Raw genomic sequence first — 27,256 nt, forward strand, 5'->3', positions numbered from 1 at the left:
CTCTATTTTGATAAGACACCCAGCATTGCCAAAATTAGTCATCAGATGCTTATTGTTCCATGCACATTAGACTAGAGCCAAACAAACGCTGATCTGAATCTCCCCAGCACTCTAATGCTCTGCCGCTTCTCAATTCAACCTTGAAAACGCCTTTTGTTCACGTTAATGGCTCTCATGCTAACGAGGCTGGGTAAGATTTAACATTTAGGCACCGAGCGCGTCTGGAAGCCCAAATCCAGCACTGCCGCGGGATGGATGCTTTGGCCGCGCGTCTGCGGGCAGGGCTTGGCCGAAAAGCCGAGGGGCTAAGGAAGGGCGAGTCTGGGGTGGTTTCTCTTTGGTGCCGAGGGGCGTTGAGAGCAGAGGCAGCCAGCTGGGCTCTTGGCTTGGCCCAAGCCGCCATTTCCACGCATCCCTCTCTGTCCCAGCCGCACTAAAGCGCCCTGCGCCGGACACTCACCGGGCCGCTGCGCTCGCTTCCCAGCACGCTCGGCTTGTGGAGGTCTCTCATCGACTCGACAAGAGCTCTGTGCAGAGAGGGAAAGCAAAAACATTCAATTCACCATCCCGGGGGGAGGCTGAGAATAAAAACACACAAAACCCTTCCTGCTCCTCAGCGGCGCTGGGCTGCTCCCGGGTCATTTCCGCGCGAGCCAGAGCATCGCCGGCAGCAGCAGCAGCCGCCATCACGCTGAACCCCGCGTCCCCGTTCAGGATAATTATGCATCGCCGCCTACTTTCTCCCAAAGAACAAAGTGATTCCAACGCAAATCGGTTTTGCTTCCGCACAGGGCACATTACCTGACTCACGCACAGTTAACGGGCTTGTTAAGCTGTCCAGAAACCCCCGGCATCCGCAGCGGGATGTAAAGCATGGTGACGGCCTGACATGGCTGCACGGTCCGTGCAGTCATCCCAGCCCATTCCTTAGGGAAACACAGAGAAGGGAAGACTTTTTTGCTGGATGTTTTCAGTGCAACCGGCTTTTGCAGGCATGAGAAATGGGGGGTGGCGCTGAGCCGCGGGGAAAAGCCATTTTGTGTGCCGCCACCGAGCAAACTTTTATAATGGTGCAATGTCAAAGGCTTCCATTTTAGAATTTGGGCTTCTCCGCAGGAAGCCCTTGCTTGACTTTTGAAAAAAGGCGGTTTGCATGAAATCCAGCGTAGGCTGATGGACGAAGCTTGTCGCCGCGTTTCCGGCCCATGTCCCCCTGAGGAGCAGCCCCAGGCGTTGGCGACGTCGGCCAGAGCCCCGCACGCCCGCACCGGGCTGACAACGCGCAACGGCCCAGCGGCGACGACGACCAGAGCCCCGAAACCAAGTCCTGCCAGCCTGAGAAAGTCACGGCGGCCGGAGGGGAAGAAGGGGTTTAACAGTTGTCCGGGGTCGGTTCGGGATATATATTGACTGCTAAAAAGCAGATGATGGGTATTTACGAGACAGGCAAAATTGCACGTCCCATTACAGAACAACTATGTCGATAATGAGAAATAAAGCTCCCCACCGAGCCTCCGCGCAGCGATTATGGTTTGGACGGCTCGGCAGCTCTGACTCCAAGATAACATCAGCGGTGCCGCGGGACCTCATCCATCTCCGGGTGCCGTGAGAGCGCGCTGGCTCCCGGGCCGGGGCTGGGGATGGTCACAGCTCTGCTGCTGCCAGCGGGCAGAAACGCCGCCTGGAAATGCCCCGTTGCCAGCGCCAGGGACACCATCCCAAACGCCATCAGCATCCTGGAGGTGCTTTTTCTTTTAGACCAAGTTTTTTCCACACACATTTCGATCCCATGGTGAAAAAAAATTACTATATGTGTCCCAGAATAGAAATATTCAAGACCAGAGTCTCCTCCTTGGGAAGAAGCTTTTTTTTCCCTGGTGCTGATATGGGTTTGATATATGGATGTCTCACTTTGGAGACCCAAATCCTACAGAAACCAGCAAAGCTCCTTGTTTTCTCCTTACCAGCGCATCTGGCTGATGGCACAAGCAGCTGGAGCGGCAGAGGGAAGCTGAAGCGAGCGGCTTCAGCTCTGCACCCACCACAGGAAACACCTTTGGGCTCTCATAAACACCGGAACAAATGCACCGAGAGGGGCCTCCAAACAGCACGCTCCTACAAAACAGGCTGTCGCATTCCCAGCCGCTCCGGCTTCGTCCTTCCCGGCCCCGGGCATCCCCTGGGCTCGCTCTGCTCCGATCTGGGCACCCCAAAGCGGGGCTGAGCTGCAAAGAGCCAGAGTAGCTCTCTGCCTCTGCACCCCTCGGGAGGGTGGGAGCACCCCAGCTCCCCAGGGGTTGGCCTGGAGCAGGGCAGGGGTCCCCGAGACGGGATTTTCGGCAGGGATGGTTCGCCGTGCGAAAGCCGCTGGTCCTTAGGGCACAGACAAGAAGGGGCAAAGAGAGCTCGGTGCTTACCCAACCTGTAAAGAGCAGTAGCTTGACTTAACAAATATTAAGGATTAATCTCATTAACAAAGGAGGAAAGACAGATGAACATTTCTGAGGCGATATCTACCAGCTGAGGTTTTTCCAGCCTGGAAGGAAGGGACTGGGATTTCCCTGGAGTTCAACTTCTCAACGATTTCTTCTTTCTAGAGACCCCTGACTGCCTGGGAAGAGCCTCTCCCCTTCCCAAGCCGCCGGGAAAAAATAGAAAAAAGGCACCGAGCGAGGCCAGATGTCTCCTGGCCGTGGGGCCAGGCCGTCGCCGCGAGTCCCCATCCCTCCCACGCTTCCCACCCGCCCCAGGCACTTCACGCGGTCCCACCGATGTCGCGCATCGCCCGGGAACGATGCAAAGAGCATCCCCGGCGCCAGCATCTGCGGTACTGGCAGGGGCCCCGCTTTGGACCATTTTCCCCCAGGAAACCTTCCAGGGGAGGCAAACCAAACCCCTCCTGGGCTCAGGCGCTGGGAAGAAACACAAATCTCATGCTCGTCAATAAATTCTGTAAACAAGCACAATCTTCCTCCCACTCTGTTTCCCAGCTCCTTCCCACCCCGCGAAGCCAGCGGAAGCATCCCGATGAAACACAAAGAGTCTGTGGCCCCCGAGCTGCCCTGGGTCACCGACCAGGGGATTTTACCCTCCTTCCTCCTCCAGCTTTTTGGAATAACATTTCCTTGAGGGTAAAAATATTGCATGCTTTTTCACAACTTGAGAGATTTTTAGGAAACTCGGAGAGAGGGGAAAAAGTCTCTTTTCACACGTTGAGATGAGCGAGTAGCCGAACCAGGCGCTCGTCCACGAGCGTGATTTCTCATTGCATCACACGTCGTCGAGAAGACCGAGTCAAGAGACTTGGTTACCACAGGTTTGTTTTTTTTCCAGCCAGGATCCAGCAGTTTTAAGCACAATAAGGAGGGCTGCCTGCACAACAAGAGAAAGCCTGCGGTGGGAGGACGCCATAAATCCGACCCCTCCTGAATTCACCTGCTTTTTAACTGTGAAGAGGTGCAAAGCCGTGGGCACCGGTGTTAAAGGGCTGGGGGACGGTGGGGAGATGGGCGGCTGCTGGACACCACGGGTAAAAAACTGCTGGGGAAGATGCTATGGGGTGGGTGAGGGTAAAAAAAACGAGGCAAAAAAGACTGCTGGGAGCACTAACATTTCTACTTTTGGGATAGCCTGAAATAAATCCTTACGAAGCCCCGGTTTTGTACAGGACATGAACCATAGAAACCTATTTATCCTGGCAAACGAGGCTTTCCTAACGCAGGGACAGCATCCCGCAGCCCAGGCTCCGGCGGTTCCTTTCCCATCCCAGCAGCTCCCGCACAGAGCCTTTGCTCCTGGACAGCTTACAAAACCGCAAGAGTTTTCTGGAAGTTTATCTCAGCTGGGGGCAAATGTTTTCCAAAAGAGAAGGAAAGAAAAAATAAAAAGAAAAAAAAAAAGAAGAAGAAAAACAAACGCTATCTCCTAAATATTTCAGGCTACAGAAACCTGTTTCCCAGCCAGCGCGAGGAAGTGCCAGAGCCTGGGTGGATGAAGGTCACAGGACGGCCGGGGCCGGGATGCGGGCGGCACCGACTCCCGCGCTGCCAGCTGGCGCGGTGCCCGCCGCGGAGCCGGGGCCCGGACAAACCCTGCCTTGTGCCCCCGCTCCCAGGAAGGGGGACAGCATCCGCAGGAGCAAGACGGAGACCTGGTACGCGGGCGCAAGCGAGAGCGCGGGAAGGCTCGTGGAGGAACATTCGCGGTATCCCGCGGTGCCCACGCACTCGCCACAGCCTCAAATCTCACCTTTTCCCTATTTTTCCTCCTATTTTAGCACACAACGCTCTAGACTGGGGTTTCTCAGGTCTCCGCAGAGCAATTGGGGACGGCACGCTCCGCAGGCTCGCTGGGTGCCTCCTGGCACCCAGGAATGGACACGGGGCTCAGGGAGCCGTGGGCGCTCCTCCAGCCTGGAAGAAAGGGAAACCCTCTGGTGACGGCAATCCCGCCGCCGGCCCCGAGCCCCCGCCGGGCACGAAGCCTCAACCTTGGCTTCACCAAACGCGCTCGGGAAACGCCGGGTGCCGACGCGCGCAGAGGCTCTGGGTGCCGGCAGCTGGCAGGGGGGATGGCCACAGCCTGCCGGCTGCCACGGGACCCCCAAGCCCCACGGGCACACTGCTGGTGCTGCTGGCATGGATGGGTCAGGATGTGGCCTCCATTGCTCCGGAGCCCCCCCACCCCTCCGTGGGCCAGCGTGCCTCGTGGCGGGCACAGAGAGGCCATTATTCTCCGGGGAATTCATAGCAGCGATGGTACGGGCAGAGAGCGGGGATGCTCAGAGCAGAGGGCAGCCAGGGCTGGGCTCATCCCTGCGTCGCTAACGGCCCGACGCCCCACAACCCCGGGAACCAGCCGTCTAGCTCCTTCCCGGCACCAAACCCGAACAGCGTTAACTCTGTGACGGCGATGCCCGGCGCTGGCACCTCGCTGTCCCCAACGCAGCCACAGGCGCGTCCCCGGGGTTTGCGGCTGGAGCGCGGTTATTCCCCACCCGTCGGGCACAGGAGGAGGCTGAAGGATTTTTCCAGAAGGCCTGACAGCTTGTTTGAGGGATGCGCACAGCGGGGTTGTGGGTGGAGGAAACCACCGCTCCAAGAGGGGGACAATCCGGATGCGCATCCCAGCGGGAGATGGGGGCTGCAGTCGGCACCCGGACGGGCAGCGCGGCGCATGGCAGCTTGCGGGCGCAGCTCCCATCCCGGCGCCGAGCAGGAGCAGGCACTTCCTCGGCCGTGCTTTTAAGCGAGCACGGAGCAACAGCTTGGAAAGACGCATTTTTGGTGCCGCGAGGTGGCTGTCACCCTGCCCTGCTCGAGGCTGCCCGGGTTTCCCGTCGGGTCGTCGTGCTCACCAGCCGCATGCCGTCGCGGGACCCCGATCCGGGCTCAGGATCCGAAGGGTTTCGCCCTTGTTTCTCCGCTCTCTGCAACACAAATGACGTTTTGGCTGCCCCAGCACCGCCCTGGCACCGATTTGCTCCCGGGGCTTTTTGAGGGCGACGCTGGAGGCTCTGCAGAGCCACTCCGGCCGGAGAGCCGCAGCAAAGGGGCTCTGCCAGCGGCTTTGCCATGAACAAAGGAGAGCGGGATTTCTGGGAGCCGAGCTTGGCACCAGTCCCCTCCCAGCCCGGGGACGATGGGATTCGCAGATTTGGGGGGGGGGGGCTCTAGCAGCTGGCTCCGTCACGTAGATTTTGCCGGCTGCCAGATTTGGGTAATTACACACTGACTCGGGAGATAGGAATCCGGGATGCGGCTCCTTGGAGCTCTCTGCTAGCCGGGTAATGAATTGAACTATTCATCATTTGATAAAATTGCCATGAAAAGAAGAAGAAGGGAGGGGGGCGGCCCCACGTTTGCAGGGTCTGAATTACAGCGCCCGGCCAGCCGGCGGGCCACAGGCGGGCAATATTAAAGCACCAGATTAATGCTGCACTGAATCACAATTAAAACTCATTAAGAAGCCACAGGCCAGACAAGTTGCCTTTGATGAGAGCAATACTTCTGGAAGCGGGCAGCTTCCATTTTTAGACTCCAAGCAGCCCGTGATGCCCGCTCCCGAGCCCCAGTATTCCACCAAGGCTGGAGATCGGCCATCACCCACGCCGGGAGAGGGGGCTTGTTCCGCGTTTTATCAACAACCCAGTGCCCACCGCTCTGCCGCACCCTCCGCGGGCTGGTTCTGCTGTTCCCGCTGCCTCCGTGCCCCTCTCCCGCCGGGAAGAGAGGATCTTCGCCATCAGGAAGGCCATTTCGGCTGCCGTGGTCGCGGCCTCGTAACCGTAACCTTCCCACCCGCAGCCCCCGCGCCCACCACTGTTCACCCGTGTTGGGGCATCGTTTATTTACGCGTCTGACCACGCCAGGCCACAGCGGCAATTCCCTCTCTGGGTTTTGGGTTTGGCTGAACTATGAGGCTGAGCCGTTACTTAGGCAGCGTGGCTCGATGACTAATGCCAATTAATAGATAATGAAGCCAGGGAAGACCGCAGGATAATCTGGGACCTCCCAGATGGCACCTTCTTTTAAAACGGATCTTTTAGAAAAACCTCCAGTTATTTTAAAACTACATTCCCCAAATTAACACGCCCCCAGGCCCCCATTAACTTGTGATCATGGTTAATGATATTTAGGGCTTTGGAAGCAGCCTCCGGTGATGGAGGTAAGCAGGAAGCACCGTTGCCACACCAAGGGACTTCTGCCATGCCTGTGCCTCCCAAAACACACCCAGCACCCTGTGGAGCCCCTCCCTGACCTCGTGTATCCCCAAAGACCCCCTTTCAACGGCAAATAAAACCCGAGAGCCCAGCCGTGGGCTCCTTCCTCCCGCTTCCGTTCTCCATCCTGTGACTCACATCCCTTCGCCCCCCAGCCCAGCGCAGCTCGCCTTCGTGCTCTTCCTGCTCCCCGGCACAAAGCAGAAAGGCATCCGGGGCGAGGGATTACTCACCCGGCCCCGCTCAACCACGGCCGGCGAGCAATTCCCCGTTCATCTATTGCTGTTGCAAGCAGACCTGTTGACCCTTTTCCTTACACACAACGCGTGTGCGCTGCTTCTGCTGTTTGCAAGCAACGCAGACCCCACCAGAGCCCCGGACCCTCGCAGGACCAGCTGATCTGCAGCAGGGACGAAGGTGCCACCAGCTCCTCCAGCATCTTCTCAAGCTGAAGGCCACCACCTCGCTGGCTCTTATTGCAGAGCCTGGAGAAAGTTCTGGCCAGGTAGAGCTGGTGTGGCATGGCATGGCATGGCACGGCAGGGCATGGCATGGCACGACATGGCATGGCACGCAACGCAACACAACGCAACACAATGCAACACAACGCAACGCAGTGCCATGCCATGACGTGCAATGATGCCTGGAAGGTATCACAAGAGTTTGGGCAGATCACTAGCATGAGGCGTGGGCTCTTCTTCCATCTCAAGCGGTCCTTCTCCATCCTATTTATAACTTGGCTCAACTCTCCCGGGTAGCAACCCCCTCCCAAAAAAGCGAGGGCCGGGGATGCGCTGCGGCTGCTTGCGTTTCTTCCTGTGGGAGGGAAGGGGGTGGCTTTGGACACGGATGAAACCAGATTCACATCCTGACAGCAGATACTTCTGCCCCCTCCTTGCCTTCCCCCAGCCCCCCGCACACCAAGAAAAGCTTTTTGTGCCTCCCCGTGCCTTGGGCTTGCGCTAGGACAGCTCTGCCTGACGGCAGGCACCTGGACCTGGTTCTCAAACCAGTTTTCCTCTAAGGATCAATTCCTCAGGATGAGGTACAAAGTTTGTAAAATCCTACCCACAGCTCCTTCTTCCAGCCCCGCCTGGGAAGTGGCTTCAGCATGGAGGAGATGCTGCGGGAACGCCGTCCTTGACAGCACTGGGAGCTGTGGGCTTTACTGGTTTTAGTTAGACATCGTTACTGGTAGTTAGAGACCCGCAGCCGGGCGGGATGCGAAGACCCTAGAAGTCCCGCGGAACTCTCTCCCCTTCGCACGCCCCACCGTGGGAACATGTGCGATTCCCGCTCCCCTTCCCTCCGGGCTCGGGGTGCCGGACCCTTCCCCGAGTCCCCACCTCGCCCTGACTCCTGGCAGCCAAAAACACGCTGAAAAAGCATCTCCTCTCCCACAGGCCCTTGTGCCACTTTCGTTCTCCCCTGCCACACCAGCCTGGGCCACACGTGCCCACCTCACGCCCGGGGGAATGACCAGTGAGTTGAGGACACATTTGCCACCTCGGGGCTGGGGTCTGTGTCCCAATTTGCCTGGAAAGCTCTCGGAGCCGACGCTGTGGCCGGTCAGGAGCCTGCCCTCGGGTTTTCTTTAGCTCCATTCCCTGAAAATTGGTGGCAGAGTCCTTCCCCGTCCTGCTGATGGTGCTTCCCCCACAGCCCCGCGGCCTTTTCTCACCGTAGCCCTGAATAAATTTATTTGCACTCAGAAAAAGAAATTTGTTAATGAGCACTACAAATGAGCTTCAAACTGCGACACTTGCTATCAGTAAATTTGTAGTTTTTATCCCAAACAACCTTCCAGGTCCGTCCTCTGGAACGGACCAGCAGTGCTGGAAACGCGCTTTTTCTTGAACGCAGGTGCCGGTGGGTTTGTCGAGCTGGCAGGGGCTGCGGGACGGCACGACGCGGCACGAGGTGCGTGGAAAAACCCCACAGCAGGTGCGAACGCCGGTGAGCGCCCAGCAGAAGCCAAGCGGGCACAATACAAGTGATTTGCTAAGGACGGGAGGGAGCGGTTCCTCCCCAGCAGCATCTTCACTGGGGAGCCTGGGCACACACCAGTGCCGGCCCTGGAGCATCCTGGGGCAATTTGGATGTCCCCCCGCACGCTCACGCCAACACGTGTGCCCCCGGCGCGTGCCCCTTCGACATTTGGGGTGAAAGGCAGCAGACAGAGACCAGCTACGGCCGCCCTCCCCGGCCACGTCCCGCCTCGGGGCTCGGGGAAGGACCACGGTGGCTTCTGTCCCATTTGCTTCCACCCCACGTGCACCAAGCCGGTTAACCCAGCGCCATGCCCAACGCCTGGGCGAGTCTGTGCCCCCCGAGCCGTGCCACAGCCCACGTCAGCGGCACGGCACCAAAAACCCACAGGGACCCCATCGCTCCCGTCCCCGGGATGGCGATCGCAGCTCACTGGGACCCTTCCAGTACGATCAAGCAGCCCTTCGCTCGGGGGGGCTTCCCGAGGCCGGGGGGCTGCCGTTTCCCCTCCAGCCTGCGAACCGTTAGACCCATGGGCACGACCACATCCTGGTGTCAGGAATGCCGAGCAAGCGGGAGAGTTTGGGCCAAGGATGCCCAGCTTGGGCCACTCCGCTCCCACGGTCCAGAGGTGACCCCTTTTCTCCAGATGCCGCCGTATCCCGTGCTAATTCGGTAGGATGCTGCGTGCTCCGGACCACCACGGCAGCAGGTTCCCCCTTGGCACGACCCCGCTGCGGGACGGGGCAAGTGAGGAGGTGAGGAACTCCGCTCCCCGGCACGAGGGATGGCGGGGACTGGGAGGAATGGGAAACATCCCTCGAGAAAGCAAAACCTTCCTCTGCGCAGCGCCGGCCGCGACTTGGGAGAGGGGAGTTTGAGGGTGGAATTGGGGGACCCGAGGCCCCCCCCAGCCGGCAGCTCTGATCCGGGTGGGTTTGCTTAGCCGCCCCCAGCCCCCTCCATCGCTCAGCCCCCCCCGTCCCGCTCCTTAATCCCCCCCAGCCCCGTTCCCGGGGTCTCCCCCCCTCCCCAGCCACCTGTAGCGGGCTGGGCAGCATCTGCCGAGCGGCTCCGGGAAGCGGCTTAGAGCGGGGTGCGCCCGCGGGGGATGCTCCAAGGGTTAAAAATGCAGCAGAGCCGCGAGCCGGAGGGGCCGAGCGAGGCGAGGAAATAAAAAAAAACAAAAAAACAAAAAAACCAACCCCCCAAACGCATGAAATAAAATACAAATAAAAAGCAGCAACCTAAAAAAAAAAAATTAATAAAATAAAATAAGAGAAAAGCGGGGCGGGGGTGGCTCGCCGCGGGGCCGGGGATGGGTGGCAGGTCCTTACCTTGGTGACAGTCATGCGGGAAGCCGCGGAGGGGAGAGGGAGCTCCGCGGGCGGCGGGGGGATGGGGAGGGGGGGAGGAAAAGAGGGGGGAAAAATAAAAAACGAAGACGAGGAAGGAGGCCGGGGGCGGAGGGAGGGAGGGAGGGACGGACGTGCGGAGGCTGCTGCTGCGTTTTCCCCGCCGAGGAGCCGAGCGGGGAGCCCGCAGCCCGCAGCCGCCCGCCCGGGCGCGCAGCCGAAGCGCTCGCTGCTGATGAGGGTGATGACGTCAGCTGGCGGCGGCGGTGACGTCAGCCCGCGCCGCGGTGACGCAGCAGCCGCCTCGTCCACCGGGAGAGGGTGTGGGGGGGAGAGGGGGGCGGGCGCGGCTCAGTTTTGGGGAGAAAAGGGCGGGTTTGAAGTCTTTGCCCAGGCGAGGTCTCGGTTCCGGGGGCTGGAGCCGGGCAGGCACCTGCCACCCCCCCCCCCCCAACCCCGGGATGTGCAGCGAGTGGCGGCCCCCAGCCCCTCACCGCGGCCCGGTGCGCACCAGTAAGCCCAGTGAACACCAGTACCCACCGTCCTGCCCGGTCCCTCCTGGCTGGGCACCCTCGCAGGGTCCTATAGCATCCATTAGCATCCCCCCCCACCCCGTGCGCTTGTCCCCTTCATGCACGAGGTGATTTTTCTTTTTTTTCCCTGTTGTAGAGAGCGACAAGTGACAACCCCAGAGACCGCTGCCTTGTCCGAGAGCTGTCATTCCCATTTTCTAGGCGAATGAGGGTGGCCCATGGAGGTGGCACGCGGATGCCCAGGGTTGCTCAGGACCCCAGTGTCCCTGCGCGCGGCTGGGAGCCCGGGTACCGGCACGGACCGCAGCCCCGACACCCACCACAAGGTCACTGAATAAAATCTGCGTCATTTTATCCCGCTTCCTCACCACGGAGCAAACCGACCTCCTGACAGCACCGGCTCAAAATAAATTCAGGACGCAGGGTACCGGGAGGCACTGAAGCATCCCTGCGAGCCATCGTCTGTGTCACCAGGCCTTTCGCCCGCCATGAAACACAGGCACTTTCTAGTTCCCCGTCACTGGAGATGAGAGAAGCAATGCTCAGAAAATGTAGCATTTTAGCTCATCGTCTCCCAGTTCCATGGGAAGGAAACAGCAGGATACAGCCCAGGCGCAGAATTATCCCGATGGTGCACCCACTTATTTTATTGTTGCTGAGTTAAAACTACTTGAGGCCAATACCAAATGCATTTCCAATTCTCCTTAAAGAAAAACACTCTGCCAATAAACAAAGGATTTCCTTTTCATAAGGAGATTATTCAGCCAAGAGTCTGATGAAAGATTACCGAGTTTTATTCTGGTGCCGAGCCTTCCCATAAAGCATCAGTGGATCTGACAACAAGCGAATCCCGCGAGTTGTAAAAACCGTCTGTCCTCCGATATTCTTCTCAAAGTCAGCTCTGTTTTGTAAAGACAAACCATGTGCCGTGGGCTGGACTGGAAACTGAGAGAAAGATTAATGCAATTAATGTGGAGCTAATGACATTAGCCAGCAGAAGCAGCCACCTCTAATTCCCAAACCACCCAGCGATGACCTCTTCCCAACAAAACCCCTGTTTTTCCGGGAGCTGCTCATGGAAGCAGGAGGCTCGATGATGCTTGAAACTAAACCGAGGAGGTGACCGAGGGGGGGACAGCGAGGCCCAGGGACACCAAACGGGGAGAGACTGGGCTCTTGCAGAGCCTTCGAGGAGCCATCGTGCTCCGGCCGCCGTCGCTTGTGCCACGGAATCAGCAGCGCCCAGGGCCTTCTGCTCCTGCTGCGCTCGTCTGGAGCCGCTGGGATTAATTAGAACCAATTAGCTGATTGAAACAACTCGCTCAGAGCGGCAAACTGGGACGAGCAGCGAAGGTAGGGCGAAGAGGGAAAGGCTGCCGGCACGGCACGCGTTGCCGGATGGCTCCTGGGGGCCGGATCCTGCTGAGAGAGGGAGGCTGCAGCCACCCTCCCAGCATCCCCCAGCATCCCCCAGCATCCCCCAAACCCAAACGCTGCTGCTGGGGGGAGCCCAGAAATGCTCCTGTTGGGGGAAAGGGCTGGGACCGACTTCGGAGGGGACACAGCCCAGCCAGCTGAGCCCTTGCCGGGGAGCAGGGGGGATGCTGGGGAAGCTCAGCCCTTGCTGGGATGGGAAGGGGGGTTTTTTCCAGGGACGGGGAAGCTGCAGCAGCGCCAGCCCTGCTGAGCACGGGGCAACTCGTTGCCCCAGCTGCCTGCGTCGCGGGCTGAGGGCACCCGGTGAGCCACCTCTGCACGAGTCCCAGCAGAAAATGGCATTAACGGGTGCGTGGGGGAGCTGGTGGGGGGGAACAGGCCCTCAGCTTTGCTCCACGTACATTTTCCCAGTAAGGCACAGCAACTCCAGCCCCAAATCACCCGGCTTTTGGCAGGCTGGAAAGGATTTTATTATATTTTGCTTCAAAATTAAGCCAGTGATAGACTGCAGGGGCTTTGTTCCTGGGGGTTTGCTTTGAAGGTTTTTGGGACCCCATTGAAGCCCCAGACTGGACTTGCCCTCCCAGAGGGCCGACGAGGGGGGTGTGCCGGGACTGCGCGGACCCGCACCGACAGCACCCGCTCTCCCGCAGCAGCCCCTGCCGAGGGGAGATGCTCAGCACCTGCAAAGATTTAAAATCTCCTGCTGGCACCTTATCCCTCCTGGCTTCCTCCGGCTGGAGCTGCCTGCAGAGAAAATCAGCATCAGCGCTGCGCGGGGAGCATCGCTCGGTCCCCGTGCTGCACCCACGGCTGGCGAGGACGTGTCTCCCGTGGCCCAGGAGGATGCCGACGGGATGGCCGACGGGAATACTCCTGCAAGGCTGGATCAGCCCCAACCCCACGCAGACGCAAAGAGCTGTCGAGAGGAGCCCTTGCTGGAGGTAGCTGGAATTTCCCACCCGTCGCGTGTCCGTGGGCGACGCCGAGCGCGACGCGGTGCCACGCTGCTTCGCCGAGCGGCCATGGCGGGCGAGGAGCTGGGTGGGTGCCAGGGGCTGGGGCGAGGAGCAGCGGTGGGGCTGGCTTGGGCTCCCTCTCCTGGGCTCTGCCGAGATGAAATGAATGCATAAATCGTGAGGGTGGGAAGCGCGCGAGCCTGTGAGCGCAGGCCGGCCGTGACGGATGGCGTGGGGACGGGACGGAGGACACCAGGGACCCCAGGGACACCGCGGGGCCATATGGTAGCGCACGTCCCCTGGGGCAAGCAGAAGTCCACAGCCCTTTTCTGCAAGCAGAGGGATGCTCAGCGGCCTGAGCTGAGCTAATTAACAAAAGCCCTCCCGAAACCATGCTGGGGGGGGCTGCCTGTGCCCCCCCCGCCTCCCGCCTCGCGGCATCTGGAGCCCACGCGCGGCGCACGGCTGCGTTTCCGTCCTTCCTGCCACGCGGCTCATCCCACCCCGCTATTTATCTGCGTGTTTTACTGGCGCTGCCGAGCGGGAGGAAGGCGATGCTGCCGCAGTGGAGGCGAGCGATTAAAGCAAGTCATCGGGAAAACTGGAGCCTGGCTGGCCGGCTGTGCAGCGCGGAGCACGCTCGGGCAGCGGCCGCGGGAGGAGCGCGGCTCGTAGCGCCTGTGTCCAGGAGATTCGGGACCCGTAATGCTGCAGACACGTCTGTCTCCAGTGCAATACAGCGCCTTGCTCAAGGAAAGCTTCTGAGAGAAATGTTGCCCGAATTGTAAGTCTGGAGAAACTTCATCAACCCGTGACTCATGGCTTGGCTTGCCCGAGCCGGGCTCGACGCTGGGGCAAGCTCCCAAGTTGACCTGGTTACACCACGGATGAGCTTAGCCCTTCATTTGATGAAACTCTTGGAAAGACACATCTCTATTGCACCAGGCTGTGCTCGCGGACACGTGAGAGTAATAACGAAGCCGTGCTGTAACACATAATTACTGTGTCACCAGAGAGCCCTGGTTATGAGATGATTCATGAATGGAGCTGGCCCAGTCCCTGCTGCAAGCCCGTGATGGCTTTGTGCTGGGGATGCGTGTCAGGCCCCAAATCTCCTGCACAAGGTGTCTGCCCAGCCAGCCAGGAGACGGGACCGCTCGCTGCTCGGGGCTGGCTGGGCTCCCTTAGCAGCGCAGCACTGGAGGGAGCGATCGTGGCACCGGAGGCAGCGGTCCCGATGCTGCCACAAGCACGAGCCATCCCAGAGGCAGGTTGTCCCCGGCTGCAGGTAGAACAAGTCTTCACGTCTTCCAGCTCCGTGCTCTTCCTCAGCAATTCCAGCCCCACTGAAACGAAGGACGTGTGGTCCCCCCTCAACAAATATTTGATTCTTCAGGAAAGATCCACCGAGCTGGCTCCTTGCCCCATCAAAAACCAGTTACAGTTCTCAGAGAGCTTCCCATCGCCGGACTGGTGGAGTAGGGTGGCCAAAGCTGAGCGCATTGTTTGCGCTGGCTAAAATTACATCAAAATAAATATAGCATGGCCACTACATACAGCCTGTGCGTGGCAAATTGTCCTGGATTATCCCCAGAGTTACTGCAGCTGTGAATTATACGGAGGTTCATGTTTGGACTTCGTACCAGATAATGTATCGAGAAGTCCAGGGACGGGCTTTCATCTGCTCTGATGAAAAGTCATCTGGAAGAACAATACATGGTAGAACCTGGCGCTTGGACCGCGCTGAAAACCCAAGCCCTTCTACTTGAAAGTGAGACGTTTCCATTTAAAAAGACTGTTAGGAGGAACAAACATCTCTCTATTACCGACTCTCCTTGCTCTGCCCCTCGCTGCAGTCATCTGGTTCAGATTAGGCCTGGATAAGGTCCCGTTTCACTCAGGGAACTAGGAGGGGAACTTGGAGCTCTTTCCACTCATTTCAAGTATGAATTGAATGCGGTGCACAAATGAAAATGCAAAGAGCTCCAACGCGGGACGGGAATCAAAGAGACACGGCAGCTCCTCCCGCTGGAAAATCGCTTCTGGCAGCACAGGAGGTGGAGGGTGGGAGCTGAGTTGCTCACCTCAAAGCAGTGCCACTGGTCCCCAGCCCCCCAAAACCACCAGGCCCGGCAGCAATGACCCCTGGCAAGGGGGAAGCTGTGGTTGAAGCGGGGGTTTGGGGGATAAGCCCAGCTCGGTTCAGCGGGGCCAGCAGCGAGGTCTGGCGCTGCTCCGGCTGGGAGCGGAGGGTCCCAAGCTGCTCTCCTGGCACCCGTCATCTTCTCACCCCAGCGGGAAACGGCTGTTTTCTCCAGCAAGGATGAGGGACAGCCTTCCTCGCTCACCTCCCCAGCGAGGGGGCTGGCAGCCTCTACCAGCTGGCTGGGAGGACAGCCCTCTTCTCCCGAGTGGGAAAAGCCATTCCCAAGAAAAGCCAAGCAAGAGCGAGCCTCTCAACACCAGCGAGTCGAATCCAGCCCCTTCTTGTGGCTTCTTGTTTGCATAGCGCCGGTTTACAGCCAGCTCTTGCCATAGCTGCTAATTTGATAGCATGTGACGGATCGGAAACGCTGCGCAGAAGATGTCAGAGGGAAAACCAGCCGTCGCGTCAGAGGCCGGAGCAAAGCAAGAGCCGGAGCAGAGCTGCTTAGATATTGGGTTGGTGTGTTTTGGGGAGATAAAGAGATAAATATAAGATATTATGTATACACATCCCCCTTGGGTGCCTCGACCCTGCCTGGTGCGCTCCTTCCCTATGCGTACATGGGCGGCTGCCGCAGCACGCCAGCACTGGGCGCGTGACGCAGAGCACCCGTGCAGCGGGACATGCCGCAGCGCGGGGCCAGCACAGCGAGGGAAGGACGGTCACGTACCGCAAGAGACGACACGGAGCGCCACAGGAGAGCCATCCAACGCGTGCCTGAGCTCCCGACGGCGGCAGAAATAGGGATGTGCTTAGAGTTAAGCGCAGGTCTAGGTGTCCTCCCTCGGCGTCGCTGTCTGGAGTGGGTCTGAAACAGCCTGAGCTCACTGCGAAACGGCCAAGGTGTGAGTTCCCGATGGAGGAGTCCCTCTGCTTTTATTTTTCCTCTCTACCCAGATTAAATTGTGGTTATTCAGGTGCTGAGGTGGCATTTGCTGCCCGGGAAGCAGCAACTCAGCTTCACCCGGTGCCAGCTATCGCAGAAAAACTGTCCCTCGGCGGGGACACTGCACCAGCAGCACGGGGAGATGGATTTGGCTGGAAACGCGGATCTCCACCTTTGAGCCTGTTTCACCCTGTCCTTGGCCTTGCAAGGGGGGCTGCTCATCCCACCTGCATTCCCCCGGCTCAGCAGAGCCGTTGGCTTACCGCAGCGTCTGTCACCAAGCTGGTGGCTCCTGCGGCGGCTCGTCACTCCGTCCCGTGCTGAGCGTGCGTGTGGTTTCGGGCATTCCTTCCCCTGCGTCTCAGCACACCAGGAACGGCTGCGATCTGCGGGCTCTGGGCTGACGGGGGTGGAAACCACCCTGAGATCAGAGGGTTATTCCAGGGCTCTTCGGGAGGCAGCCGGCTTCTCGCTGCCAAACCAGGAGCTTGGGCTAGGGGCGCAAAGGACTTAAAAATTATTTTTAAAAATAAGTGCTTTTTGGTAAAAGCAGCTTTTCTGACTCAGCCTCCCTGACCCAACGTGTGCCACGAGGAGCTCTGAAATCAGACGACTTCTTTGGGTGCCTGCTGGCCCCTCAGCTGGGGTGAAACGCCGCTGCCCAAAAGAGGTGTGAAGCCTCCATCCTCTCTGTGAGACACAGCAATGTCCTTCCCTCCCTTCTCCTATTTACGGGGGTGCTCCTCATGCTCCTGGTCCCCAGCTGGCACGGCCGGGCTCCCCGGGAGCATGTGGATTTGCAGTGGTGGGCGCTGAAGGACTGGCATGGTTCAGAGACCGTGCGGTGAGTCGAGCTGTCAGCATCTCAGCTTGTCGACAGCTCCGCTCCCCAGCTAAATTTTTTATAAAAGGCCTGTGCCTCGTCCAAACCAGGACCTAGCTCTCCTTTCTGAAAATAATTCCCAGCTTCCTTATTTTCTGCCCATACAGAGTTTCTCGGTGGAAAACAAGAAGGACAAGCATCAGATGGCGCAGAAGAGAAGCCAGGGTCTCCTAGCGCTCTTCCATTGCTCTCTGCTGGAGGAAGACCAGCCTGCGGGGTCCCAGGGGCAGCTCAAACCCTAAAACCATGCAGGAGAGGTTTAAATGAGGGGGGAGAACCCTCGGCGATTACAAAAATCCTGTGGAAACCGGCTTTTTTTTTCCCCAAGCCTGACCATTGGGCTGTGGGTGCATCTCCAGAGCTTCCCAGGGTCTTCATATTGTCCCACATGGAGAGAGGTGCTGGGTGGGCACGGGGAAGAGCAGCAGAAATTATAGGGGTGCAGTGCAAAATCTCTGAGTGGGGTCCCGAGCTGAGCCCCTGGGGAAAACCACACGTTGAATTCGGAAACCCGGAGGATAGGGTGGCACATCGGACTTGGGAGCTCCCCTTGCAGCGCGGAGGGCGTGGAAACAGGGCTCCATTTTAAGCAGAGCATCCTGGCAAGGGCCCTGGGCTGTGGGAAGCCAGCCCTGGCAATTTAAGAAGGGCTTTCCATAGCTCGCCTCTGTTGTTTGGTGAGTGTGTTTGGCAGTTGTCTCCAAGACGCGTTTTAAAGGGAAACCTGAAACGCCTGGCCCGCTTGCTCCTTTTCCCCGCGCAGCAGGAGCACCCTCGAGTCTCCCTGGGCTCGAGGCGGGGGGGTTTGACACCGTTAGGGAGGGCAGAGTGACCAGGTCCCCTCAATTCCTCCCGCTGGCCCCCATAGGTGACTTGCCAAGGATCCCCATGATGATCACGTCACCCAAAATGGGATCCGTGCCCCAGCTGGAAGACCCCATGGAACCCTTGGGAAAGGGGCTGGTGAAGAGGCAGCTGACGGGAGACCACCAAAGCCCCTCGCTCCCCCCAGATCCCCCAACCTCTGCATGTCCCCCCCTCCCCATCTGCAATTCCCACTGCCACATTTTTGGGGTCCAAGCCTGGGGCACTGTAGCAGTTTTAGGGGGCTGAAGCTGGGGTGCCACAACCTTTTGGGGAGGGCAGAGCCAGGGGCACTGCAGCGTTTTAAGGGGGCTGAGCCCAAAATGCACTGCAATGTCTTTCAAAGGCTGAGTCTGGGGTACAGGGCAGCACTTGGGGGGGCTGAACCCAGAGCTCACCACAGCATTTTTGGGGGCCTGAACCTAGAGCTCATTGCAGCATTTTGGGAAGGCTGAGCCCAGGATGCACCCCAGCATTTTGGTAGGGACTGAACCAAGGCATACCACAGCATTTTGGGGGGACTGAGCCCAGGATGCACCCCAGCATTTTGGCACACCACAGCATTCTGGGGGGCTGAGCCCAGAGCTCACCTGAGCATTATGAGAGAGGCTGAAACCAGGATGCACCACAGCATTTTGGGGACTGAAATCAGGATGCACCCCAGCATTTTGGGGGGCTGGACCCCGGGTGCAGCGCAGCATTTTGGGAGACTGAGCCCAGGGCACATCATTGCATTTTGAGGGGACTGAGTACAGGATGCACTCCAGCGTTTTGAGGGGCTGAGCCAGGGTGCATCACAACATTTTGGGGCGCTGATCTCAGAGTTCACCCCAGCATTTTGGGGGGCTGAAACCAGGATGCACTGCAGCATTTTGGAGGGGGGGCGGGGCTGGACCCCGGGTGTATCCCTGCATTTTGGGGGCTGAGTCCAGTGCACATCCTGGCATTTTGGGGGACTGATCCTAGGATGCACTCCAGCACTTTGGGGGACCTGGGTCCCGGGTGCACCCCTGCATTTTGGGCAGCTCAGCTCAGCGCAGCGCTCACCCCGCCGCTCCAGCCCCGAGCCCCCCCCCCGCACTGCCGGCCGCCTCTGCCCTTTAGCGCCGCCTGCCGGCGCGGCGGCCGCACCCCGCACCCACGCGCGCAGGGTCCCGTCTCGGCGCGGTCCGGGGGCTCCGCAGGAGCTGCCCCGCACGGCCCGGCCCCGCTGCGGGTGCTGCCCACCCCCCGCATCTCATCCTAGGGTGCTGCCCTGGTCGCCCCGGTGCGGGCTTGCCGCCCCATCCCGGGGGTCCGCACCCCACATCAGCCCAAATCCCCTTGGCCCGCGCACCCCGCAGCGCCCGAGGTCTGTACCGGAACCCCTGCCAGAAGCTGCTAGACCCCGCAGCGACGACCCCGTGCGGGACCGGGGCTGAGACAAAGCCACCGCGATTTCCACCCAAGCCATAGAATCACGTTTTTTATCAAAACACATAGCGCTCTCCCAAATGGCCCCTTCGTTTCGCGACGGGAGGGCAGGGCTTGCACCGTCGAGGCTGACTGCTCGTGCGGTAATCGGGCGGGGTGCTGAGCCCTCGCTGGGGACAGGCACCCCGGCAGCATGCGGGCACGGACACAGCGCTGGGACAGTGGGATTAGGATCAGGACAGCCCGCCGTGCGCCTCCACTTTGAGCAAAATGGCTAAAAAACGAAGAAAGCGCCAGCCAGGAAAGCCCCAAATCACAACCAAGCTGACCCCGAGACCCGGAGGCCGCCGGGTGCTCGGCCGTCTGCGCCCTCCCGTGCCTCAGTTTACCCAGACGGAGCGTGGGAGCTGCCGCCTTCCGAGCGCTGACTCCAGGCGGGCGCGGGGCTTCTGCGGTGCTGTGGGGACATTGCCTGAGCAACACTTAACACCCCAAAAATAAAAATTCCTGAGCATTGTTGCTAGCAGCTCTGTTTATTTTCTAAATGGTTATTTAAGCACAATGTTTTTTTGGCCCAGGAGGGGCGAGGTTTGGTCCTACTGCCCGCAGCCCCACGGCCGAGCTGGGGAGCGAGGGAGGACAACCCTTCGTGCATAGGACACGGAGGAAGCGCATCAGCTCTGGCCTCTCCTGGCCGTTTTTAAGAGGCAGTTTGACCCTCCTCCGGTGCCAGAAGCACTGCCGGCCCACCCACGCGTCCGGCACACGTTTTGTGCGGCTCCGGGTTAATTTTCTGGCCAATGTCAGCAGAGTCCTGTTGGAAATGTGGGTTTGGGGCTGACGATGGAGGGCCTGCTTCCGCGGGGTGACTCACGCTGGAAGCTCACCCACGTGCAGCGCACCCCTCCGCCAAATACTGTGTGAGAAGGTCTCGCTGCCCCTTCGTACCAGTTTTGTCTCTCGTTTTCCTTCCCTGCTCATTTTCATCACCTTCTGCTGCGGTTGCTGGTAGGAGAGAGGGGTGGGAATGCTCAGACAGGGAGGTTCTGGCTGGCTTTGCCGAAGAACGGGCTCATGTCATGAGCTCTGGCCACCCACGTGCTCAGCCCCCCGGCTGGGCTGGAGCCACTTGGGTCTGATCCAGCCCAGCAGTTGCCGGAGCTGCTGCCAGCCCCCAAATCCTACCCTCTCCCAGGGGATGCACCGGGCAGGGTCCTGCCCTCTGTCCCCCATGTCCCTGCTGAGAGAGCCCCCCCAGCACCTTGGTGCTTCATTTTGGGGCTGTGGCAGGAGCGTGCTGTCAGCTGTGACTTCCAAGATAAACGAGCTCGTTAGGCTGCAAGTGCTAATTAGCAGCATTTGCTTAAAAGGGTTGAAGCTGGAGCAAGGGTGGTGTTTTGTTGGTGCTGCAAGGAGCTGTGGTGTGGGAGTCTGTCCTGGGGAGACACCAAAGTCTTTCTGGCCAGCTTTGCACCCAAAGCTGCTTTTTCTGGAGTGAGTGTCCACACAGGCTGGACCCCAGCCTCTGTGTGAAGGATGCTGTGGGGCAGCACCCCCTTGCCTGGCCTGTGGCTGGTGTGTGGTGAACCACTGTGTCCCATTGGTGGCATTTCTTGGAGAGGTGACCCAAGTGGCTGTGACAGCGCGGAGGCAGCCCCTGCCTGGGGTGAGTACTGGGGTCTGTGGCTGCTTGAGTGTGGGAGATGCTGTTCCACTTGGTCTGTGGCTGCTGGCAAAGTTCAGTGGTACTGCTAGCAAAGCCTTCCTGGACCCTGTGGGGTGCTGCAGCACCCATGGGTGCCAGGTGGCTCTGAGCACTTGACTGTACTCTGAATTAGTGCATACCTCTGTTTCCCTGGCTCCAAAATCCCCAGTGCTGTGCTGTGCCATGCCCACACGCTTGCTCTGTGGCAGGGTGTTGTGTGGGGCTGGGGGCACCGAGCAGCCCCAGGAGGTGGGACATCCCCTTTCCTTTAGCTGGGATCATCTCCCAAGGGTGCTGAGGTGGGAGGAGGGTCTGCGCTACGGCCCAGCTGCTGGTACAGGGTCTCTTCCCACGATTTCCCTTCCTGTGAGCAAGAGTGAGCTGCACCGTCCCTCTGTGGGGGAGAGCTGCCTGCAGGGAGCCTGAGGGCTCATTTTTTATGTATTACGTGCTTTTCTGTGAATAAACTTGGGAGTTTTAATAGCAATATTGTTTGTATCTGTCTGAAAGTGCACGTGTGTAGGAGGAATTAGAGCGGAGGGAGCTGAAATGGTAAAACATGGGGATTTGGGCATCTGGGGTGTCCCCACGCACCTTGGGGCTGGATGTGCTGATGACAGGGTGGTTGTCCTTGTAGGTGCTGAGGAGGCTGTGTGTCCTGGTGAGCTCCTTAGAGGGTCCCGGCGTGGGGATGTGAATCTGGAACGTTAACCAGCTTCGTCCTTCCCAGCGGTGCGATGAGTTGGGAGGAAGTGCAGGGCACAGCTTGCCTGCTGGAACCAAAAAATGGGCTTTTACCTTCAATCCCGTGCCTCCTTTGTGTGGAGGTCAGGAAAAGGCTGGCTCTCCGAAGCATTGACCGCTGCCACCTTTGTGGGCCTGAGCTAGGAGAGCTCTGGAAGGGGAAAAAAGCACCTGAAGCAGGAGAAACCAATGCTGCAGGTTCACTTGTGGTGTTAGGGAGTCCTGAGCAGCCCCTAAAATGCCAGAAATGTCTGCACAATTTCTTTTTAGGATGTTCCAGCTTTGCTGCTGGACGTGGATGGGGACGATCTGGCTGCGGAACAGCCTGGGTAGCCTTGGGGCTGGATCAAAGGCGTCCGCATCTGGTCCAGGCTCACTTAACGCTTTGAAAGGTGACGAAAAGGGGCTCCGTGCACGTCTGCAAAGTGAAAAATGCTGTAAAAGATTCCTCTTCCATAAATCCCCGAGGCTGCAGCGGGGGCCTGGGACAGGCTGCCAAATGCTGCAGAGGAGAAAGCAGTGCACCCGCTCGGGTGTGATTTCTCTAACAGACATGGGTGAGCACAGCAGCAGAGCCGTAATTCGGAGCTCCCCTAAATGGTTTTCAGGTGTGAGCAGGTAGAATAACAGGGGCTGTAACACAGAGTGAAAGGAATGGCTTTGCTCCCGTAAATGTATTAACAATACATCGTACTTGGGAGTAATAGAGACTTGGCTGCATAAACGGAGACTTTTTACATGATAGGAGTGTGGAAAAAAAGAAAGTCAAAGTAATTTTATAGCTGTAAGGTGCTGCAGTGATGGTTATAGCAGGGGTTCTGGACTGGAGAGTCCAGACTGGGTCTGGATCTGGGATGCTCGGGCATCAGCAGCGTCTGACGGATGCAGGTCGCGCCATTGGAGTGGGGTCTGGGTGCCCTGTGCTGGAATCACTGTGGAGAAAGGTGATGTGTCACCCTCTGTCCCTGAGGTCTCGCTGAGCTTGGAGCTGGTGTGTGCACCATCTCCAGTAAGGACCTGACCGGTCCCAGTGGAAGGCGGCTGCTGGAGGAAGGGTCCCTGGCTGTTGCCCTCCCTGTGCAGGGGCTGCAGGCTCGCTGTGAGGGCTGGGTCCTGCCCCTCCTCATTTTTTAGAGCAGGAGGAGTGCGGTGTCCGGAGGTTTCATGACATCATTTGTGCCTTTTTTCCCTTTCCCAAACAATAAACAAGTCCGATCGCCGTGGGGCTGGCTTCCCTCGCCCCGACCACCTGCACCGCTTACTGCATCTCGTGGAACACGTGTTTTCCCAGCAGTCTGGCCTGGAGGAAAATGTCTGCAAAATGACATCTTCTTCGAGTTACAGTTTGCAAAACTGTATTTTTTAATTTTTTTTTTCCTGAAGTGCTAAATATAGCCTCCCGGAGTCGGGACTGGGACCGCTGCTGTCAGCTCAGGGGAGCGGGAGAAAGTCTGCTTTAGTAGGGGCAGCACTTGCAGAGGATGAAAGTTTCTTCCCTTATTACACATTTAATTAAAAAGGAAGCAAAGGGGATACTTGTGAATTCCCATGCTGAGCCGAGGGTCCCTCCCGTGGAGCCCCCCAGCCAGCACGCGTCAGCTCATCCCACTGGAAAAGGCTGGCTTTGAAAGGAAATAATGTGGAAGTAATTAAAACTGCAGGTTTATAAGATGATTTCAAGTTTTTTTTTTAAAATCTCTAACCACCAAAATATGTTTAGAGCTTTTTTTTTTTAAAAAAAGCAGCTATTTACTAACAAGGAGCTGAAATAGAGGGCGGAGAAAGCTGGGCTGTGCTGTAGACAGAAATGGCTGTGGGCACTGATTCCTTGGGGTTTGAGGGCTCTGGAAAATGAGGTTTGCTGAAGATGCTGATAAACTGTATGACATTTTTTTTTTAATCTGAAACACAAACAGCTTTTCATATCAGACACCAATGTCAACCTGTGTGGGACAAGCGGTGTGCGGCACTCGGCTGTGCTTCCCCTGGCTTGGTTCCATCCCGACAGCATCCTGACATCCGCGGAGGTGCCTTTGTACGCAGCACTGGGCTCCGTCACAAATATGGCATGCAGATGGCATAGGAAAGCTATATTTCCACCAAAAGAAAGATCTTAAATCTGACAGGAAGCAGGCTTTTAGTTCATGGAGGTGCTCACTTACTGCAGCGCTGCATTTGGAATAGATATCTTTTGTGAATGGAATCATTTTTCACTTGTCACAACTTGGAAAATAAGAAGTTTATTTCATTCTGGTGCATCAGTCTCTTTCGGGTAGGATTTTATCGGTGGGGAACCGCATTACAGCCCTGGGCTGGGTCAAGAGATGCCCCCAGCTTTGGGACAGGCTTGCCCAGGACTGCCAGCATGGGGACCCGGCCGTTTCGGGAGGTCCCGGCTGCAGGGAGAGACGGGGCGATGCAGGCGGAGAGTGACATCCGGTCCCCTTTGCCAGAGGCGATGCTGGAGTTTGGTTTAAAGCCGGGAAGGTGGGCAGCCCTGGGGATGTACTCACCCCTGTTCTGTGCTCCCCGGTGGCTGCCAGCCCGCTGCAGCCGCTGGCACATCCCCGCTGTGCGCTGGTGGGGAGTTCTCTCTGTTCTTAATCCGTCCCAGGCCCCGGGCTGGTTTGGGCAGCGAAACATCTTTTTCCTGTTACAAGCCAGGGCAGGTTTCTTGCTGATGCTGCATCCTTCCCCTGAGCCGGCATTTCTCCCACACTGACTCATCCCCGCTTGCTGAAATACGGTCACTTCATCCCCCTCGCCTGGCCCAGCTCCTGTCCGGCCCTGGGAGCACTGGTTAGAGATGGTCCTGGGGGCGCGATCCCCAAAATGGGTGGCGGAGAGCGGGTACGGGACCCCCGGGCAGCACTTCTGCACGGTGCCACAACCTGGAATCTAATAAGTGTGCAACTTGGGAAATAATAATAATGCTGAAATAACGTGTGGGAAGAAGGGGAAGAAGCCAGAGGAAACTAGTTTGGGAGCTTGAACTAGGCAAAAAAAAAAGGGAGCGTGAGTTCAGATCCCTGTGGCTGGGAGACTTCTTCCCTGCAGCTGCTACAGCAACGGGGTGACTCTTCCATCCTGTTCCCTGGCAGAAGCCGTGGAGGGAGCCAAAATCCAGCAAAGGACAAGGCAAAATACGTAGCCATGCTGTTACATGATTTTAAGGAAGTGGCGCAGTTGAATTCCCAGACAGAAGCGGGAGCGAGCAGCGCTGATGGTAGCGTGGTTTCAAAGCAAACTTCCCCCGGGACATCGCTGGGCTGGTTTTATGGACTGGAGTGAGGAGAAACCACCTGCTCGTGGAGGCAGTGAGGTCCTTAGCCTAGAATATTTCTTGTGCGGCTCTCCAGAATCGGCGAGGTGTCTGTTTAGAGGCTGGGGCTGTGTTCTGGTGAGAGCCAGCCTGGCAGCTGCAGCCTCAAATGCTTTCACACTTTGCTTTTTTCCATTTTTCTCCATTCCTTTAGTTGGATGCCGTGGGATGGCGTTTCCTGCTCGGCAGACAATGCTGCGTGGCAGAGCCACCGGCGCTCCGGCCAGCAACAGTGAAAAGAAGGGTCAGCGTTCCCCATAAAGAACTGGCTGGCTTCATAATGTCTTCAACATTTTTTTTTTTCCCAGAAAAAAAAATAACTGAGAATGTGCTGGCATTCAGCTTTGGAGCAAAATCTGAGATTTCATTAACGAAGTAAGCACCTTCCTTTGGCTGCTCTTTGCTAAAAAATCCAACTTGCAAATTCTTCTTTGGCAGAAGTGGAAAACTTTGCACTAACTCATGTCAAATCTAAAGCGGCGAGGACAGATCGTGCCCTGAGGATGACACTTTTTCTCTGCCTTGCTCTGCTGTCCTCAACACCCAAGCTCTGCACGGTGTGGCCGTGGCTGGGCTGTCATGCCCAAGGTCAGTGTGTTGGGTTTTTTAGCTAATAATTTTTTTTAGCTAATCAATTTTTTTTTTAAAGTGATGCATGGGCACGGTTTGCATTGTGCAAGAGAGCATTTTAGAAATCAGAGGCTCAGTACTGTTCCCAGCAAAGTCCACTGGCTTCAGAGATGATGGCCACTAAATGTGGCTGAACTCACAATTCCATGCTTGGAACTCAGGGTGGCAGAAAAGCTGTTGACCCTCTGACAAAACCGAAGGGGGACAAAGCCGTTGGCAAGCGGATTCACTAGTGGAAAGCAAAGAGGGGACACAGTAAAAGCCCTGAAGGGCCGTGTGTGAAGGATTTGCTCTGTAATGGTGGTGTTGGAGGGGGAAGAGTAGAGCAATTTGCCTTTTGGGAGAGCACATGCTGGGGCTGTGGATCACACTGGGATGCTCTCGCAAGAGGCAAGGTCCTCTCTGCTTGCACCGTTGCCACTCCCTGGGCGCGAGCCCTCCATCAGAGGATGCTTACGTTGATGCTGGTGGTGAACCACAGCGCAGCGGGATCTGCTACCGGTCTGCCAACACTACAGCGGAGGCAATATCCCAAGCAGCCGCCTCGGCACGGGGATGCTGCCAGGCATCGGTGTTGGCGGGGCAGGGGACAGCAGCACACGGTCTCTCCGGGAGCGCTTGGCCAGTAATGGCCTTACCAGAGCACGGGCAGCAAAGCAGAGTGCTCTCCAGGTGACTGGAATGTGTTAAATCTGTCTCCAGAGTCTAAAAATGGCTCAGCCATCCTTTTTTTTTTTTTTAGAAAGGGCTGTGGAGAAAATGCCAGTGCCCAGTGCCTGTGGAGTCAGGGGGATGGGGAGCTGGGATCCGATTTTGCTGCCTGCTGGCATTTGTAGTCTGGAAAGGCCCCTGAGCTGCTGCGAGGAGGTGTTTTGCGAAGGTGCAAAGGCTTGTTGTAGTAACCCAGTTGTGTCTTGGAGTGAGTAACATGCTTATTTTCTGCAGTGGGCTGCTCTGGAGAAATGACTGAAACATTTGATTCAGAACCTGCGTCCAGAGGAGCGAGAATTCCCCGTAAAAGCGACGTGAGGGCTGGGCTCAGCCTTTTGCTGCCGCTGGTCTGGAGGGACAATGCACGGGAGGTGGATGCTGCACCCCTCTCCTGGCTCTGCCTCCCCTTTCCGCACAAGCGAAAGGGTTTGTTGGTTTTTTTTTCTTCCTCCTTTCCAAATGATTTTGTGCCCAGAGTTACTTTTGCCGTTGCATATTTTCCCCTCCAGCAGTGTATTAATCAAGCTCTCCTCTGATGCTGTGATTTTTTTTTTTTTTACTGACTGCCAACTGCATGCCGCCAGTTTGGCATCTTCCCTGACAAATCCAGGTTTCAATGGCTTTACCAGTCGTATCTGCAGCTTAGCTGCGTGTGTCACTTCAGTAAAATTAAACTGGGGGGGGAGAACCAAAACCCATGCAGAGTTCGTATTGCACAGCGATTGCCTCCAGACGGGGAGCAATCACTGCACGTGGGAAATGGAAGCAGCAGGGACCTACAGATAAAATAATATTAATAATAAATAGTTCAGAATAGTTACCTCAGGGATTTTTTTTCCTACAATGGAAAATTTCCCAGGGGAAAAAATCTGCTTTGATCGGGGAGGTATTTCACTTC

At 57.6% G+C, this 27,256-nt stretch overlaps 1 protein-coding gene and 1 long non-coding RNA gene across 4 annotated transcripts in view; one reads left to right on the forward strand and one right to left on the reverse strand.

The window, feature by feature from the left end:
* Window positions 1-10,288, reverse strand: part of CORO2B (coronin 2B) — a 31,580-nt gene extending 21,292 nt beyond the window's left edge. The window contains exons 1-2 of one of the 3 annotated variants that reach the window (XM_086756960.1): window positions 10,048-10,288; window positions 461-527 (exon numbers count right to left, since the gene is read on the reverse strand). In XM_086756960.1, the coding sequence (XP_086613086.1) occupies window positions 461-511 (51 nt within the window). In that variant the 5' untranslated portion in view covers window positions 512-527; window positions 10,048-10,288. Of the gene's footprint in view, window positions 1-460; window positions 528-5,356; window positions 5,492-10,047 lie in introns of those variants that run through there. The other 2 variants (XM_086756961.1, XM_086756959.1) reach the window with 2 other exon arrangements.
* On the forward strand, window positions 9,012-10,947 carry LOC147599204 (uncharacterized). The gene is made up of 2 exons (XR_015259855.1): window positions 9,012-9,422; window positions 10,735-10,947. It is a non-coding gene; the product is annotated as an uncharacterized LOC147599204 (long non-coding RNA).
* The last annotated feature ends 16,309 nt before the right edge of the window (window positions 10,948-27,256 follow it).

Source organism: Chlamydotis macqueenii, chromosome 12 (assembly GCF_036417535.1).
Source record: "Chlamydotis macqueenii isolate bChlMac1 chromosome 12, bChlMac1.mat, whole genome shotgun sequence".
In the NCBI taxonomy this organism is placed as follows: domain Eukaryota; kingdom Metazoa; phylum Chordata; class Aves; order Otidiformes; family Otididae; genus Chlamydotis; species Chlamydotis macqueenii.